Genomic DNA, 16,633 nt, shown 5'->3' on the forward strand with positions numbered 1-16,633 from the left:
CCCTCACCTCCTCTTTCCACCCTCCACAACCACCAATCTCCTCCCATTTCTTCTTGTTTTAGCTCCCATTACTCCCTTAATAATTACACTCATCCCAAGCAAGCCCTAAGGAGTCTTGTTTCCACCAAATGAAATTTCTTTTAATACACGGTAGTGCGAAGAAGAAAGGTAGTGCGAAGAAGAAAGGTAGTGCTTATTGATGCCTTTCTTGATAGTGCACTTAAGTTTCATGTGGGATGAGAAAGTAAGAGAAGATGAGATATAATTTTGAGGAGAAACATACATAGATTGTAGACATATTTTTCATAGTCGAGAGGGATCAGTTTATTAGAAGCCTTGTGTTCCTCCCCCTTACCATATTCATACCCCTTAAATAGTTTTAAACAGGATTTTGGTGAGAACTATCGGTGAATAGCAATTTTATCTTTTTGACTTCTTTCGGATTGTTTCTAGAAACCTGAATTCAGTCTCTATTTTGTTATTGAGATTATGTGGGTTAAAGTTGTGTATATCTGTCAGTCCGTCAAGTAAGCTGGCCGTTGTGGTCATAGTATTAAATTGCAGTTTTGAACACAAGTTGTGATACTATCACGGCTACTGTATTGAGTATCGCCTAAGAATGCAGTAGAATAAGGTCCTGTCTCGGTGTTTATGCCATGATGTAAGACCAGGCCTGTGGTAGCTTTCAGCAGCTTGCTTATAACGTCTTCCCATATTTCCCAATTGAAGTTTAAATGCTGAGATTATTGCTGAAATTGGTTTCATTTCCCCTTTGAACAAAGAATCTCGAGGAGTCAAAGCCAACTATGAGAAAAAATGATGGTAGAGGTAGAGGTTATAATCCATAGCACTTTGAGCTGAGGCCATGGCCTCGTGGGTGCCATCGTTGAAACTGCCTCTCAGTAAATTGTTTCGCTGTGTCGTTTTATGGTAACCACTATTCGTTACAACGGGACAGAAAAAGAATCTATTATTCTGATTAAGGATGTGCAAACTTCTCTTATGAGTCTTACACTCTTACTGCTGCTGATTCTGGGAAATATAATAGGCAATCAAGCCTTGAACTCAAGAGAGGGGATTAGTAGTAGTCTTTTGTTTTTGAAAACTTAAAAGATGAGATTTCTGAGCTGGATTTGCTAGTTTTGAGCGACGAGTATAATCCTGCTGTTGTGTAAGTCGATTCATGGGTTTTGGTCTGTCAAGTTTCCTGAGTCACTGTTCAAAAAGTTTTCTAATTGACTACGAGCTGGTCTTATATAAGACCGTTTGCTCTTTTATACCTCCAACTCTTCCTCTTTGCGACCACAGAGTTTTGTTTTCCCTTTCATTCTCCTCAATCTCCATGTATCTATCTTTGACGAACTACTTCAGTCTTCGTTGCACTCTATAATCAAGCCAGGGTTTTGGCTGATTTCTATCGATTATTGGGGTACAATGGACCTATCTGGTTCATTCAAATCCAGATTGGTTTATAAGCAATATTGGTCTTTATCCAATTAACAGGGTTGGTTTTGGGCGCATTTCTCGTGTCTGAGCTTTTGCTATCATGAATTTTAGTCTCATGGTAAACATAATTCAACATCATCGTCAATTCCAAATTAAGAATAATATCAATAATACAGAGTAATTTTCTGTGCTAGGTACAGTTTTCAAAGCCAATTAACTTACATTCAAATGGGGATCATAAAACCCAAAAAAAAAAAAGACATTCTCAGTAAGAAGTAAACTCCTGAACCTGTACAGTATAAGTTAACTACTTCTGGTCTCTAAAAACCCTAAAAGTCCTTGAAGTTACTGATGAAGTAGATCAGATATATGTTGTTTGATTGTTTGTATTCTTTCAGAGCTGCCCAGAAAGATTAGAACTGTTGCAATCAACACTATGCAAGCATATGGCCAATAGCATAGTAACCTCCTCTTACCCTTATTTCGGAGGGCAACAGGAATGGGTTTAGTCAATTTAATCTGCTTCGTATGTGAAGACGCCTTCGTAGACCTCTTTGCCACTGTCACCGACTTCTCTACAGCTTCAGGCTCGTTGAGTGATTCGGGCAAAGGTTCCGGAGGCTTAGCAGGCTCATTTTCAGGAGTCTCTGGATTAAGACCTCTCTTCTTTTCTTTCTTCTTTGCCCGCCGCTTCTCCCTCTCCTACAGGGCACAATTAACGATTAGCTTTGCTCTCTCACAATGGATTGAAAGAAATTTGCGTAAAAAGGTTTTAAAGATACTAACCTTCTCCTTTTGCTCTGCTTCTTTCCGAGCTTTAAACTCAGCCCTTGCTTGCGCTTTCAATGCATTTTGTCTTTTCCTCTCCAATGCTTCTTCAGCCTTGGCCTTCTCCTCCACTCTACGCTGCTCCCTCAATTGAGCTGCTTCTTTCTCTCTTTTTAATTGATTTTCTCTCTTAATCAACTCTTCCTCCTCGTTTGTCAGCTTCGGTTCTTCCTTATATTCCTCTATCTCAATTCTATTGGATATAGCTTCATTCTTTTTGGCAACATTTTGCTCCACTTTTTCCGGTGATTTATCTTTCGTAGCTTTACCTTCTATTGATATATCTGTCTCCATGGGCAAGGCTGCTGTTGGTGAGTCGACCTTGATTGAGGCGTTTTCTCTATCATCAGGGAACTTTTCCAAGGATGGTGGCACCTCGTTAATAGGTCGTGTGTCATCCAATAATCCCTGTTTCCAGAGCTTATGCCTCATGTTACTTTGAATGTACTCCTTTCGGAATTCATCATTCTTATTCCACATTTCCATAAACGTCTCTACCTATTAACAGGGGCATGGCAGGTATGTCAGAAAAAGATAATACACACAATATCACATGGATCAACCCGTATTTGGCTTGTCTCAAATACGGGATCCTTACACAAGACACTGTTGTTAATACTTGGTAAACAACTATCTCACCTGGTTAGCACAATGGCGTTCAAGACTATCCCTCTTGCCTTCTGCTGCATAGTTATACGCTATCCTCAAATCATTCTTGCCTTGGTAGAAAGCCGCGTTCTGCCATTTCAAATATATAATTAGAAGTAAATAACAACGTAACTCCCCAAAGAAAACTCCCAAAAAAAAAAAAAAAAAAAACCTTTTGATGCCGCTGTCGCTTTAGTGTTTGGAGATGAACATATGCCTGTTGGCGAATATCATTAGTAGACCTCACTTGACATTTTAGATCAGCAAGTACGGCACTTTCGTCATCGTGTTTCTTCTTAGCAGCTCTGACATGCTCATCTGCTTTGACAAAGTTAACTCTCAGAGCATCCAATTCTTTCTTCAGAACCTTCAATTGCTCCTCGGCATGATATCTCTGATTACGAGCCTGCTGAATTTCTTGCTGCTGCTGCTGAGGATTAGCCGAGAGTTGTTTACGCTGATGACTCAATTGTCTAATTTCACGAACCAACTCTCTTTCTGCTCTTAAGTTGTGAGTTTCATGTTGTAACGCGTGCTCCAAACTAAGTATCTGTTTCGACACAGAGAATACAAAGTCATCTTAAGAAAATACCTTACAATAACAGCACACATTTGAAAACCTAAGTGAAGTTCATTCGTACCTTGCTATCGAGGTCTTCAACTGTTACTCCATTCTTTGCCTGGTTTATTATAGTATGGGCAAAGTCCACATCCCTCTTTTTGTTCCTTGCCAATTCGTATGCAGCTTTTGCTTCCACCTTGGCGGCTTCCAATATATTTTTGAGTTCACGACAATAAGCCTGTTCAAAAAAGCGAGTTAGAAACAAATAATCCCTCAATCCCCGATCAACAAGCATCGATTCAGTATTACTTTACCTGTTGTTGGTTAGCCTTAACTTGAAAAGCATTTCTAGTTTTTGTCTTTTCAGCAAGTTCTATCTCACTTTGTCGTATTTGCTCGTCATAAATTCTGACATCAGCTCTTGGGATTTTGACCAGCCAGTAAACATGGTTCGACCCATCAGAAGGACCATCATTGGCACAAGGATCAGGGTTAAGCTTATGTTCCGAACTATTGGCATCACTTTGCAGATTAATGTCAGCGTGTGAAAAAGGCGCTACACACTCAAAGGAACCAAATCTGAAGTTTAACCCTAAAGTTCCATCAGAAATGTTATTTAACTTGATTGCCATACCAATCTCGCTATTCTTAGTTTCTGTTCCCGGTTTGTTCTCGTAAGTGAACCCACATGCGGAATTATCTGGAACTGAGGCTTTGGGTTCCACTGATTCCATTGTGCTTTCATCAAATTGACCAACAGTGAGTGAGACGGGGATTTCCATCCCTAAAGCCTCGAAATTACCCTGATTACTTGCTCCTTCAGGTTGATTACACAGAGACTGCAAGACTGGAGTTTCTTCTGGTTTGGAAAACGGTTCTAAACAAATTCGGCCTGTAATATCACCCTTGTCACCTAGATCGAGTTCACATCCAGCTGCTTTTGAATCCACAGACTCCTCGCTTCGTGCCACAGGGTCGTCTTCACCAATTTCGTCAATTTTTGCTTGTATTTCAATCAAATCCTGTTTGTCATCCTCCCCATCACCAGGTTGTAAATTCTGCTGCTGACAATCATATGACTGATCATCTACAGAAATTGCATCAGCATTCAATGAAAACGAAGCCTTGAGATTACCATCACGCGATTGTTCAGCATCCTGAACCTCATCTACAACAGGTTCCGAATCATTAGCCTCCCTGACTTCCAAAACCCTGATACTACCACCATTCTCAACCTCTGCAACTTCAATCTCCGACTTGATCTCCCTACTCTCCTCCTCTGAGTCCTCTCCTGCATTGCTCCCGTTCTCGACTTTCAAACCCTCCCCACACACTTTCACCCCACTCTCCACATCACCATTGACCTTAACACTAGCACCTTCTTCCACACTGAATTCACTAGCATGATCATCATCTATTAATGCAACATTACTGTTACCGACAAAGACGTAATTGTTCTTGACATAACCATTACAAACACCATTAACACCAACATTCATCGTCATGATCCCACACTTTTCACTCTCGACAATCTTAACTACTGTATCAACCATCATTGCAATTCCCGCGGTAAATTAAAACGAACAGAGTAACGTAGAACGTAAACTTAAAACAAACAGAAACTCACAGCAGAAAAATCCAGGAATTGAGAAATGAATGCAAGACGAACGAAACGACAGCGTCGAGGAGAACGGTAAAAATAGGGTTAGAGAGAAAAAGTGAGAAAGGACGGAAGAGTGAAAAGGGAGGATATGCAAAGGAAGACGTCTTCTTTTTGTTTATATACACTTCCGTCCTCTTGTTACCAATAACAGTAGGAGTAGGACTGTGATTAAACTTCTTTGTTTTTTATTTACTCTTTTCTGTCGAGGTTTTTAATTTAGATTGAAATCCAATTAATCCTAATCTTATTCTTCTTTACGAGTTTAAAAAACGGTAATTTTATTTTGATATATAACAAAACGGTAATTAACATTCAGATCAAATTTTACTAGGAGTAGGTGATTGGAGTATAGATGGATAGAGTATGGGTTGGAATAGGATAAGTATTATTTTGTTTTTATTTTACCTATGTGCACTTAAATCAACCGATAAAAGGTTGTTTTATCTTAATCCGAGATCTCGAGTTTGAGTTTTGGAAATGCTGTTAAAATTCATTAACAAGATCCCCTTCAAAATAAAATAAAAACTAAAATTCATGAACAAGAACATTACCACTCTAGTGGTCTTACCCGGTTTGATTCCGGACTAATCCAGATAATCTACACAAAAAAAAAAAAAAAGTAATATTTTATTCTAATGAAGAGTGGTAAGACATTCTTAATTGAATTAAAACATCTTTGATAAATTGGTATTACCATATTTATTTACAATAACCGGTACACACCCATGCAATACATGCACAATGTATGTAAAAATTTACTTTTTTTTTTTAATATATTACTTATGAATGTCAAAATTAACAACTCATTTATTTTTTCACATTTCTCATTCTTATATTTTAATATTAAAAAATTAAAATTGCGAAATTAATCTTTTTTGTTATTGATATTTCCAACGACACTCTTACTTGAACTTTACATCTTTTTTTTTTTAGACAACTGTGTACTATTATATAAAATAAAAGCGTCGATTTACATGATACCTGCAAATTTAGAATTAACATAATTAACAGTACAAACTGACCCAGTAACACAAAGACGACGTTTCTTAAGCGGGGAATGGTAAGAACTTTACTAACTTTACATCTTTGATACTATTGAGTAATATTGTTACGATATTATGACGATATTATTGCAATCTTCGGTGTATAATATTTTAGCTAATTGTGGTGTGTATAATGTTGTGATATTTGCAGGCTAACAATTACGGAACGTATGATGTGTAGCTAGTATATAAGAATCAACTATTGTATCATCTTTATTCATCCCCCTACTACTAAGAGAATAAAATTCTCTTAGTAGTTTCCCGCCCAAGTGTCTTCCCACTTTGATGGGTCTGCCTTATGGATTGTAAACAACACAAACCACGTTCTAAGTTGGGCCCTCGACTTAAACTAATTGATTTTACATTGATTTGGCATCATTACTAACATTCTAAGTTGTAATTCTGGGAATCTTATACATGGAAATAAATTATGCTTTGACTTTTTTAATTATACAATCCTATAGGGAAACAAACTATAATTTGTTGCCCCACAAATTATGCAATGCTAACAATATTATTTCGAAAATCTCAAATCACAATATCTCGAATCTCGAATCACAATCAATTACCCCAATATACAATATCTCATATCAATTCATCAAAGATAAAATCCGAAAAAATAACATCATATCATTTACCCCTAATTTACCCCTAATATATTATGCAAACTCCCTTACTACTCTTAATAGTTTTCCCGCCTATGCTACCCACTCAGAAAAATGGGCCGACTCTTTGAATGGCAAACTAGATAATAATTGGTTGGGCTATAATAATTTATTGGTCCATAATAAATTGGATCCCACTACAACTGATAACACAATGTGATATATTAATCAATTATATCCCCTTACTCCTTAAAAGAATGAGAGATTCTATTTTTTTTCCCCTAAACAATATTTACTCATAATTGGGCTCCTTTGTAAATGTTAAACTATAAATAAATAATGGGTTACTAATTGGAGTTCCACTATACCATCTTATAAACCATACATAAATTCTTTACTCACATGTCACATTATTAAACTAGTGTATATTTTAACAAAAAATTACAATATTAGTTATACACTTCACATAAATATTTTATATGGATAAAAAAGAATCATGTGTTATTTGTGTTACTCTGACAATCTTATTTATAATAAATAACTTTTTTTATTAAAAAAATAGTTATACTGCAAATTTCATTCGGGCTAAAATGTCTAATTTTATCCCTGTTACCTATTATTATTACACATTATTAAAATTTACTTTTACAGTCAGTTTAAATGTTAAATTCTCTATGAAAAAACGATCTAAGAAACCGCGCTTTCGCGCGGGATCTGCACTAGTTCAATAATACACAATCTTTTCCATCTCGTCTGTGTTCATCGTTCTTCATGGCATCAGAGCGATTTTGATTCTGGTTCTTTTACAAAAAAAAAAAAAAAAAAAAAAAAAAAAAAGGAATTCCTTCCACGATGACAGCAGGAGATGGAAATGATTCGCCAAAACAGGACTTCACCACGGCAGAAATTGTCCAACTACGCAGCCTTTTGAATACCAAGGCAGAAGGTAGTCAGATGCCGGTTGCAGGTACAAATAATAATAAAATTGTTAATTGGTTACTTGATAGCGGAGCATTGCACCACATGACAGGTAGATGTGATCTGCTAGAGAATTTGTGGAGTGGAAAAGCATCTACCATTGGCCTACCCGATGGGTCACACATGGTGGCAAAGGAACACGAAAGTGTAACGTTAAATGATAACTTTATACTCAAAGACATGCTTTTTGTACCGTCATTAACTTGTGATTTAATTTCCATCCAACAATTGATTATAGAAAACAATTGCGTTGTGACTTTTTATGATAATCATTGTGTAATACAGGATCAATCTACGAGGATGAAGATTGGACGAGGTGAGCACATTGATGGGGTCTATTACTTCAAGGGTGGACGAGAAAATATTGTGGCACGAGCAAGCACAAGTGGTGATTCGCGGCTTTGGCACAAAAGACTCGGACATCCATCAAGCAGTATTTTACCTCTTTTCTCAAATTTAGTTGGTTTTAATTTGTCATGGAATTCTAGTGATATTTGTGACCCGTGTTGTCGGGCCAAACAAACTCGTTCGGCTTTTAAGTCTAATAATAAGAGAAGTGCCGAATTATTTGCTCTCATACACTGTGATATTTGGGGACCGTACCATACAAAAAGTTTATCGGCAGCATATTATTTTCTCACAATTGTTGACGACCGAAGTAGAGGTGTTTGGGTTTACCTAATGCGAGATAAGGGAGAGGTAAGCCAATTAATGATTAATTTTTGTAACATGACAAAGACTCAATTTGGGAAGGAAGTTAAAATTGTACAAAGCGATAATGGAACGAAATTTCTTTCCGGCATAATGAAAGATTATTACAATGAGCATGGGATGCTTTTCCAAACTAGCCAAGTTGACACCCCACAACAAAATGGTAGAGTGGAAAGGAAACATAGACACATCTTAGAAAAGGCGAGAGCCCTCCGTTTTCAAGGAAATTTACCGCTTGAATTTTTGGGAGAGTGTTCTAACCGCTGCGTACTAAATCAATAGGACACCCACTCGTTTACTTAATGGCTTAACTCCTTATGAAGTTTTATATGGTGAGCGACCTTGTCTTGATAATATATGAGTCTTTGGGAGTGTATGCTATGTTCACAATAAAGATAAACCAAAAGACAAATTTAACGAGCGAGGCAAGAGGTGCGTTTTCTTAGGGTATCCACATAGCAAGAAGGGTTGGAAGGTTTACGATCTAAAGAAAAAACATTTATTTGAGTCGAGAGATGTTATATTTTACGAACATGTTTTTCCTTTCGCTGATGTCAAATTAACGGATCAACATGAGTCTCAACAAATGCACACACCAACACCTGACACACCTATTATTGTGGATGACCCACATGAAAATCATGAGAATGAGCATGAAACAAATGAAACGGCAGGGAGTAGTCATGATAATGAGATTGAAATAGAAGAGATGGTGTAACACCCCACGGTAATTGAAGAGGTCCAGTGATAGGCTTAAATGACTAGTGCTTAAAGGGATTAGAAGTACTACTCATATCAACAAAGTGCACTTTCTTTTATGGTCATCCATGCGAAAGAACTCCAAAGTTAAGCGTGCTTGACTGGGAGTAGTCTTAGGATGGGTGACCTCCTGGGAAGGTTTCCGGGATGCGCATGAGTGAGGACAAAATGCGCTATAAAGAACCCGTGTTGATTTGTGGGCCATGTACACAGCCTGGTGAGCTATCATAAGTAACCGCTCCCGACCCGGTTTGGGCCAGGGTGTTACAGATGGTAGGAGACACGGAAACAAGGGATATGGAACAGGTGCCAAATGAACCAGTGGGACGAGGAGCCCGTGAAAAATTCGAGCCATATTGGAAGAAAGATTACGTTTGCAAGTCAGCCCGAATCATAGACCCCGCTACAGGTGCTCACTCGCTCCAATCGATACCCACAAAGAAAGGTACTCGTTATCACCTTCGAGCCCCTAATTCTCTCCATATTCAATCCTCTTCCTTCTAGTGACTGACTTCTGCTTGAATTAACTTGTGTTTCACTAACAGTTTTCAACTTTGGCACAAAAACCCCTTTCAATTTAGCAGTTGACTTGGACAGTTTGAATATGGGTTGTTCAACATGTGTTTCACAAGATTTTTGAGTGACTTGAGTTGTTTGAATGGGTTGGGTTGGTTGGGTGGGTTGAATGGTTTGGGTGGGGTGGGTGCTTTGAATGGTTAACCTAGGACTCCTTCTTACTGTTGGATTTTTTGATATAAGATGGATAGGTGACTCAGGTTCATTGGATAAGTGAGTCAAGTCTAGAAATTGCCCACTCCTCAATGGTGATATATCATGGTCTTGGCTCTTCCTTGTTGACCTTCTTGGAGAAATTCTGGAATTTCGACTTGTTATCACAGTTGTAACATCATTTGTTACCTTCCTCCTAACATCTAATTTCCTCCTCCCACAACCATCACTACTTGGCCACACATACTCCCCTGACTTTTCTGGCCATTTGCAACATAGTTGAAGGATTTGTACCACAACCGATCCAAATATCAATTTCCTTCTCTCCCTCAAACCTACTAAACATCTCCATCAGACCTTTATCATCCAACAATTCAACAAATTTCATCTTAAAACTATAACTCAGTGTTGGATGCATAGGCAGAGGAGCCTTGATCTTCTTTGCCTCATCATAATAATCATTGATAACATCAATGAGTAGGGATCTATCAGTATCGTCAATATCCACATACACACAACGACCTCTGAAATTCATTTTCAACTTACATTCTCCATTTTGCAATAAAAGTACAGTAATTCAAATATAATATGCATAAGAAACAGAAAAACTCATTTTATAAACAAAGTCTTGATCTTTTTATGAAACCCTAAACCATATAAACACAAAGCTCTCTGAAATTCATTTGTAACTTAATATTCTCCATTTTACAATAATCAAGTACCATAATTCAAATATAATATAGATAAGAAATTAAAATACCATATTTTAAAAACAAATTTTTGTTCTTTTTGAAAACCCTTAAATCCTAATTAAAAAATTAAAACCTTAATCTATATTAAATATTGATTCAATGGCCACCAAATACATCGAAATTTAGATGCAAAAACATCAACAAAACAATACACATTATTTGAGATCATCAAATTTAAACTACAAATACATATAACTCGTTGAAGGGAAGATTACATACCTGGTAATGAAGAACAAATAAAGCCTAACCGTGTAGTGGAGGAATATCGAGGTATGAAGAATCGTTGATGAGGGTGAATTAGAAAAGAATGGTGTTTGAAGTTTTGCAGGGTATAAAGAAGATGACGGGGTTTCAAAAGGGTTTGAAATGAAATAGAAAGAAATGACAATGGGTGAATGTGATGTATATGGTTTCCAATTAGGCAGCCAAGTCACGCCCTGTTGACATCGTAGTCATGTCATGTTGGCAACTTAAAAGGGCCATGTTGGCACATAACGTCAAACATTGACGATTTTGTAATGTTTAGTCACGTTTAGGAATTACTAATTGAACTTAGGGGTACAATTAGTATTCTGTGATACGCGATGGTTTAGCTTAAAAAGAAAAGTTAAGGGGCACAAGAGAGAATAACCCTTAGGGTTCGCTTGGAATGAGAGTAATTATTAAGGGAGTAATAGAGGCTAAAATAAAAAGAAATGGAAGGAGATTGGTGATTTGTGGTGGTTGTGAAAGGTGGAAAGAGGTGGTGAGGGAGGAATTATTACCTCCATATGGAGGTAATGCATTACTTGAGGGGGGAGGTCGGTAATTATTACCCCTTAGGGCTTGCTTGGATTGAGGGTAAAAGGGGGGGAATGAATAGGGGAGTGATATGTAAGGTAGGTTTTCCATGTTTGGTATGGGGGTAAGTATTCACCTCCCGAATCTATTACCCTCATGAAGGGGTAATACATTACCCACCCTCCCCCTTGGGTAATGATTAAGGGAGTAAAACATCTACTCAGTAATCATTACTCATATGCAAAACCTATCTTCAAGGAACTCCTTACCCAAGTAATTAACTTCCCTAGTAATTATCACCCAGTTAAAATTTACCCCTTAATTATTTCATGGATTCCAGGCAAGCCCGATAGACTATTACAATATCTTCCTTCATTTCTATCTCCAACCTCCATCACTTTTCTCCATTTTCTAGTTCATTTAAGCTCTATTATCCCTTAATAGTTACTCACATTCCAAACGAGTCCTTAATATAATAAGAGATCTCTCCTAGAAGATCTACTGACACTCTGACATGGACTCACATAAGAATTTGTGGTGGTCAAAATAGGATCATCGGGTGCGGCGCCACAACGAAGTCAAGTATAATTAAGACGCATATTGACTTGAGTACTTGAGTAGCCCTCGACGAACACGATTACTAGTATCTTGCTTACTCTTGCTGATATTAATTTCTACGGCGTAATTATTTCATCGCTATTTGAGGATTACAGAGATCAAGTATGGTTTCTATACTCTTCATTATCTTGATCGATTGATTTTATTTTATTTTTTGTTTATTTCTAATGTGGGGATTATGTCAGATTTTATTGTGACACTAGCGTTTCCAATTGAAATTGTAGTATTAGATTTGGGGGCTAAATGTCTGTAAGCAGCATTGTGTGTTGGTTCAATTTCGTAGGTGGAATACACAAATACTTACAGGTAAGGCGGTCTTACACAAGTTTATCGTAAACGGATTCTTTAAATAAATACTTTTACCCACTAATATGGTTATATACTTATATACGGATTCGTATATGTTTATGTAAAACCGCCTTACACAAGCCTAACTAGATGAAATATGAATGCTCGGACACTTTGGTTTGTTCGTTTTAGTATATGACATTAGAGCTCATCGTTAGAAGGTTGGTAATGGTGGAAGTCCTAATCCAAGGGTATTGGACATTGGTGGTTGAAGTGAGGATGATACCTAGATGATATGGCTACTTATCTCCCTTTTCACACCAAAAAATGATAGGTGGATGAAATTGTTGAAATTAAATTTGTAAATTTTTGAGTATTGGAGCTATGAAAGTGGTATAAGAATGTCAAAATGTCTTATTTTGGCTTGTAAATTTACAGATTTTAGAATTTGGATTGTTCTTTGACATGCTCATTTATGTATTTATTTATGGGTCTATTTTTCATTTTCATGTATATTATTTACATTTTATAATCTCGATTTTTAACCCTTTCTATCTATTGTCGTGACTTATGAAAGAATATTACTGTATCTCATAATTCCCAATTTAGTTTCACACCATAGTTCCACATATAAATGATAGAAAAGGGAAAACACACCATTGACAAACCTTTGAATAGAACTAGTTCATAACTTGGGTGAATTGTCTCAACTTGGTTTTGGTCAGAGGAGTCAAAAAGCTTATTTAGATACTTATACAGGTTTTGGAGGAATTAAAACGAAGAAAGAGGAGGGAGGATGACGGCAATAAAATTGGGTGCTATGTCCGCATTAATTGGCCGCAGCAGCCGAAACTGCGTGCGTGCGTTCTCTACAGTAATGTCACCGCCGTCTAAGGCGGTGGTGTACGACCAGCACGGTGCCCCTGACAAAGTCACTAGGTAATTCAATCAATCAAATCAATTGTTAATTTTCGTAAAATAAATGACTGAGAAGGTGTTGCATTGCAGACTGGTGGAGATAGCGCCTGTCCAAGTCAAAGAGAATGATGTGTGTGTCAAAATGCTGGCTGCTCCAATCAATCCTTCTGATATTAACCGTATGGAAGGGGTTTATCCGGTGAGACCGCAGCCGCCTGCAGTAGGAGGGTATGAAGGGGTTGGCCAAGTTTATGCCGTCGGAAATGCTGTCAACAGTCTTTCCCCTGGGGATTTAGTCATCCCTTTTCCTCCCTCTTTCGGTACGTATACAATTCATTCCAACACTACTAATCTTGCAAGCAAAATGCAAATGTCACCCTTAATTTTGTTTGACTTGAATTGCAGCAGAGGAGTGGTCTGACTTGAATTTACTTTATCCTTCATTTTTATTCTCGCCTTTTCGGATATTTATTTGATGCTGCCTTGGTATGCTTACTACACAGGAACATGGCAATCCTATATTGTGAAAGATCAGAGTGTTTGGCACAAGATAAACAAAGACACGCCTAAGGAGTATGCTGCCACTGTCACTGTTAATCCGCTCACTGCTTTTGCAATGCTTCAAGACTTTGTCCGCCTGCATCCAGGTATTTCCATTCTTTAACTTGTTTGCAAAGGCAATGTTGGACAACAAACCTCAATAGCCATGTTGTACTGTGTACATCTATTTTTTAGTGATGTTTAACGAGATTCATAAAAGTATTTGCGATTTATTTGCCTTAGATTTCTCACGTATGAGTTAAGTCACGTTTCTTGATGCGATGGGTCTGGATACTAATAGGTGATGCCATTGTGCAAAATGGGGCAACGAGTATCGTGGGGCAGTGCATCATTCAGCTTGCATTAATTCAAGGTGTCCATAGCATCAATATAATTAGAGACAGGTACTAATTTAATTTGTCAAAATCAAGCTATTTGGTTTGAACTTTGAAGCATGAACGACATACAAATTTTTAAATTAAGCATACTTTTAGTGGTTTGAAATGTTTAGTGCATAAGTGCATAACATTTTCCCTCTGATTCAGACCTGGAGCAGATGAAGCAAAAGAAAATCTTAAGAAGCTTGGAGCTGATCAAGTTTTTACTGAAAGCCAACTAGATTTGAAGAACGTGAAAGATATGCTGGTATTATAGCCCATGTCATTTTAGTCATTAAGGCCTCTACAGCGTTCCATTAGAAGTTCTACTTCTATCCCCTTTTGATTGTGAGATCATCATTTTTTGGGTGCATTGGCTTGATAGGGGGGCTTGCCAGAACCAGCATTGGGATTCAACTGTGTCGGTGGCAATGCTGCTTCTCTGGTTCTTAAATTTTTAAGGTAGATAAACATAGCTTCTTGGATAGTTGGATGTATCATTCCTTCATATTACGCATATCTTTAAAATCATCTGATTTGTATACTTTTGGCAGAAACGGAGGGACTATGGTCACATATGGTGGAATGGCTAAGAAGCCTGTTACTGTGTCTACTTCGTCATTTATCTTCAAGGTAGTTTATTATACTTCTCAGTTTTCCTGTCTGTGGATGGGTATCCCATCAAGTACGTATTATTAAGTTTCAGTAGAGCATCATGACATTAACCTTTGAAATACTTGTTTGGTAAGAGGTAGTAAATCAGCACACATCAACGGACTTATATTTTATTTTGGTGGTCCTGGCCTCGATGTAAATGGATCTATTTGATTGCCATGGCCGCTCTTTTATTTATCTTCACATTTACACTACTACTTACTATTGGGGTTTCAGGAGGACAAATTATTTTTACCACTTTCCTCCCTTATTGATTTAATTCATTGCTGTTGTTCCCTAATTGATTTAATTCAGTAGAGGCATTGGCTTAATCACTTATGGTATGCAAGCGCATTGGTCTGTGTCATTTGACAATGAAATCCATTTGTTTCATGCATTGTAGGACCTCTCGTTGAAGGGTTTCTGGCTTCAGAAATTGATGAGTACAGATAAAGCAAGTGAATGCAAAAATATGATTGATGAGCTTCTAAATCTAATGCGTGATGGGAAGATAAAATATGAGTAAGTTCTCTTTAAGAAAACAAAATGCTTCTGTGTTATGTGAACCTATAGCTGCATTGCTGGTGTGAATCATGTTAAAATGCTGATAATTCATCTGAAACAGTACTTCTTATTCACTATACTGTTCCTCTATAGCAGTATAAATGCTGAAAATTTTGATTTCTTTTGATTTACTACAAAAATATTTGCATTTGTTATAAAGTTGGGTCAGAGTGTCGTCTTGGAGACAGCGGAAAGTCAAAGGAAACATTATAGTGAATTCAAATTTGGATTAATGTTTATAGAATGTGATTTGTTTCTCCGTTACATGAGCTTGAGACCTGCATGAATGTCATAAAGACACCCACAAAGTCACTGGCAGAGTTATCCAGTTTTTTCTGCCGTCAATCATATTTTCATTTAATCATATTTTCATTTTCCTAAAATTTCATCTTGAAGAAAAAGAAAATCCAGATCTCTAAATATTGCATTTCAGCAAGTTAGTGGATTTTCCAACTTAAATAGTTGGGTGCTTGATATCGGATAAGTTGCATCTTATTGGCTTGGCTTACTTAATGCAGGATGGAACTTGTTCCTTTCAATGACTTTCATTCTGCTTTGGATAAGGCTCTTGGAAAACAAGGAAGCCGACCGAAACAAGTCCTCACTTTCTGATAAGGTGAAGGTGTTTTTGAAGTTATTCGCTTGCAAGTGTGTCTCTTTGGCGGTTGGGCGTTTACACCAAGAGTTAACTAAACTTGACGCATAGTTGCGCAAATACTGAGTATCATGTTCTTCTCTTCTTGATTTGTATTCTCTTTGGGTGCCTAGGTGGTGTGTGACATTCGTAATTAGGCATCAGGCATATTATAGTTTCCATGAGCTGCTTGGCTTTTGCCTCGTGTTATATCCCTTTGAATTCGATATTACTAGAGTACTCCGTATTACAAAGCTCAATGGTGTTCGAATCAAATAAGGTCGCCTTAAAATTTGGAAGGATCTATTTCAATGTACTACACAGTTCTAATTTTATGAAAACATCTCTGTATAGTTATTTGTTAACTACTCCGTAGACACTTGAGGTTGTTTACTTTCGATCCAGTAAACTAACCACTGGGTAGTGTTTGTATTGTGGGATGTTGCATAGAGATTTAAACCCTGCACCTTAGAAACTGATACTTAAGCATTGTTTTTTCGAAAGATATTAGGTGTTTTTTTTTTAAGATTTAGAAA

The 16,633-nt window shown here is 37.3% G+C and overlaps 2 protein-coding genes across 2 annotated transcripts; one reads left to right on the top strand and one right to left on the bottom strand.

Annotated features, from left to right (window-relative positions):
* Nucleotides 1-1,128: 1,128 nt before the first annotated feature.
* Nucleotides 1,129-5,230, bottom strand: LOC141638547 (uncharacterized). The gene is made up of 6 exons (XM_074447958.1): nucleotides 3,799-5,230; nucleotides 3,564-3,722; nucleotides 3,095-3,472; nucleotides 2,914-3,012; nucleotides 2,233-2,772; nucleotides 1,129-2,148 (listed from the first exon to the last, which is right to left on the bottom strand). Exons 1-6 carry the CDS (start codon nucleotides 5,038-5,040, stop codon nucleotides 1,792-1,794), a joined length of 2,775 nt encoding a protein of 924 aa, XP_074304059.1. The 5' UTR covers nucleotides 5,041-5,230; the 3' UTR covers nucleotides 1,129-1,791.
* Nucleotides 5,231-12,010: 6,780 nt separating this feature from the next.
* LOC141638538 (enoyl-[acyl-carrier-protein] reductase, mitochondrial-like) lies at nucleotides 12,011-16,462 on the top strand. Its single transcript, XM_074447950.1, has 10 exons — nucleotides 12,011-12,224; nucleotides 13,170-13,349; nucleotides 13,419-13,648; nucleotides 13,832-13,975; nucleotides 14,170-14,272; nucleotides 14,414-14,513; nucleotides 14,631-14,707; nucleotides 14,800-14,878; nucleotides 15,303-15,421; nucleotides 15,982-16,462. The coding sequence occupies exons 2-10, from the start codon at nucleotides 13,207-13,209 to the stop codon at nucleotides 16,073-16,075; spliced, it is 1,089 nt and encodes a 362-aa protein (XP_074304051.1). The 5' UTR covers nucleotides 12,011-12,224; nucleotides 13,170-13,206; the 3' UTR covers nucleotides 16,076-16,462.
* The last annotated feature ends 171 nt before the right edge of the window (nucleotides 16,463-16,633 follow it).

The sequence above is a fragment of the Silene latifolia genome, unplaced genomic scaffold (genome assembly GCF_048544455.1).
Source record: "Silene latifolia isolate original U9 population unplaced genomic scaffold, ASM4854445v1 scaffold_20.1, whole genome shotgun sequence".
Lineage (NCBI taxonomy): Eukaryota > Viridiplantae > Streptophyta > Magnoliopsida > Caryophyllales > Caryophyllaceae > Silene > Silene latifolia.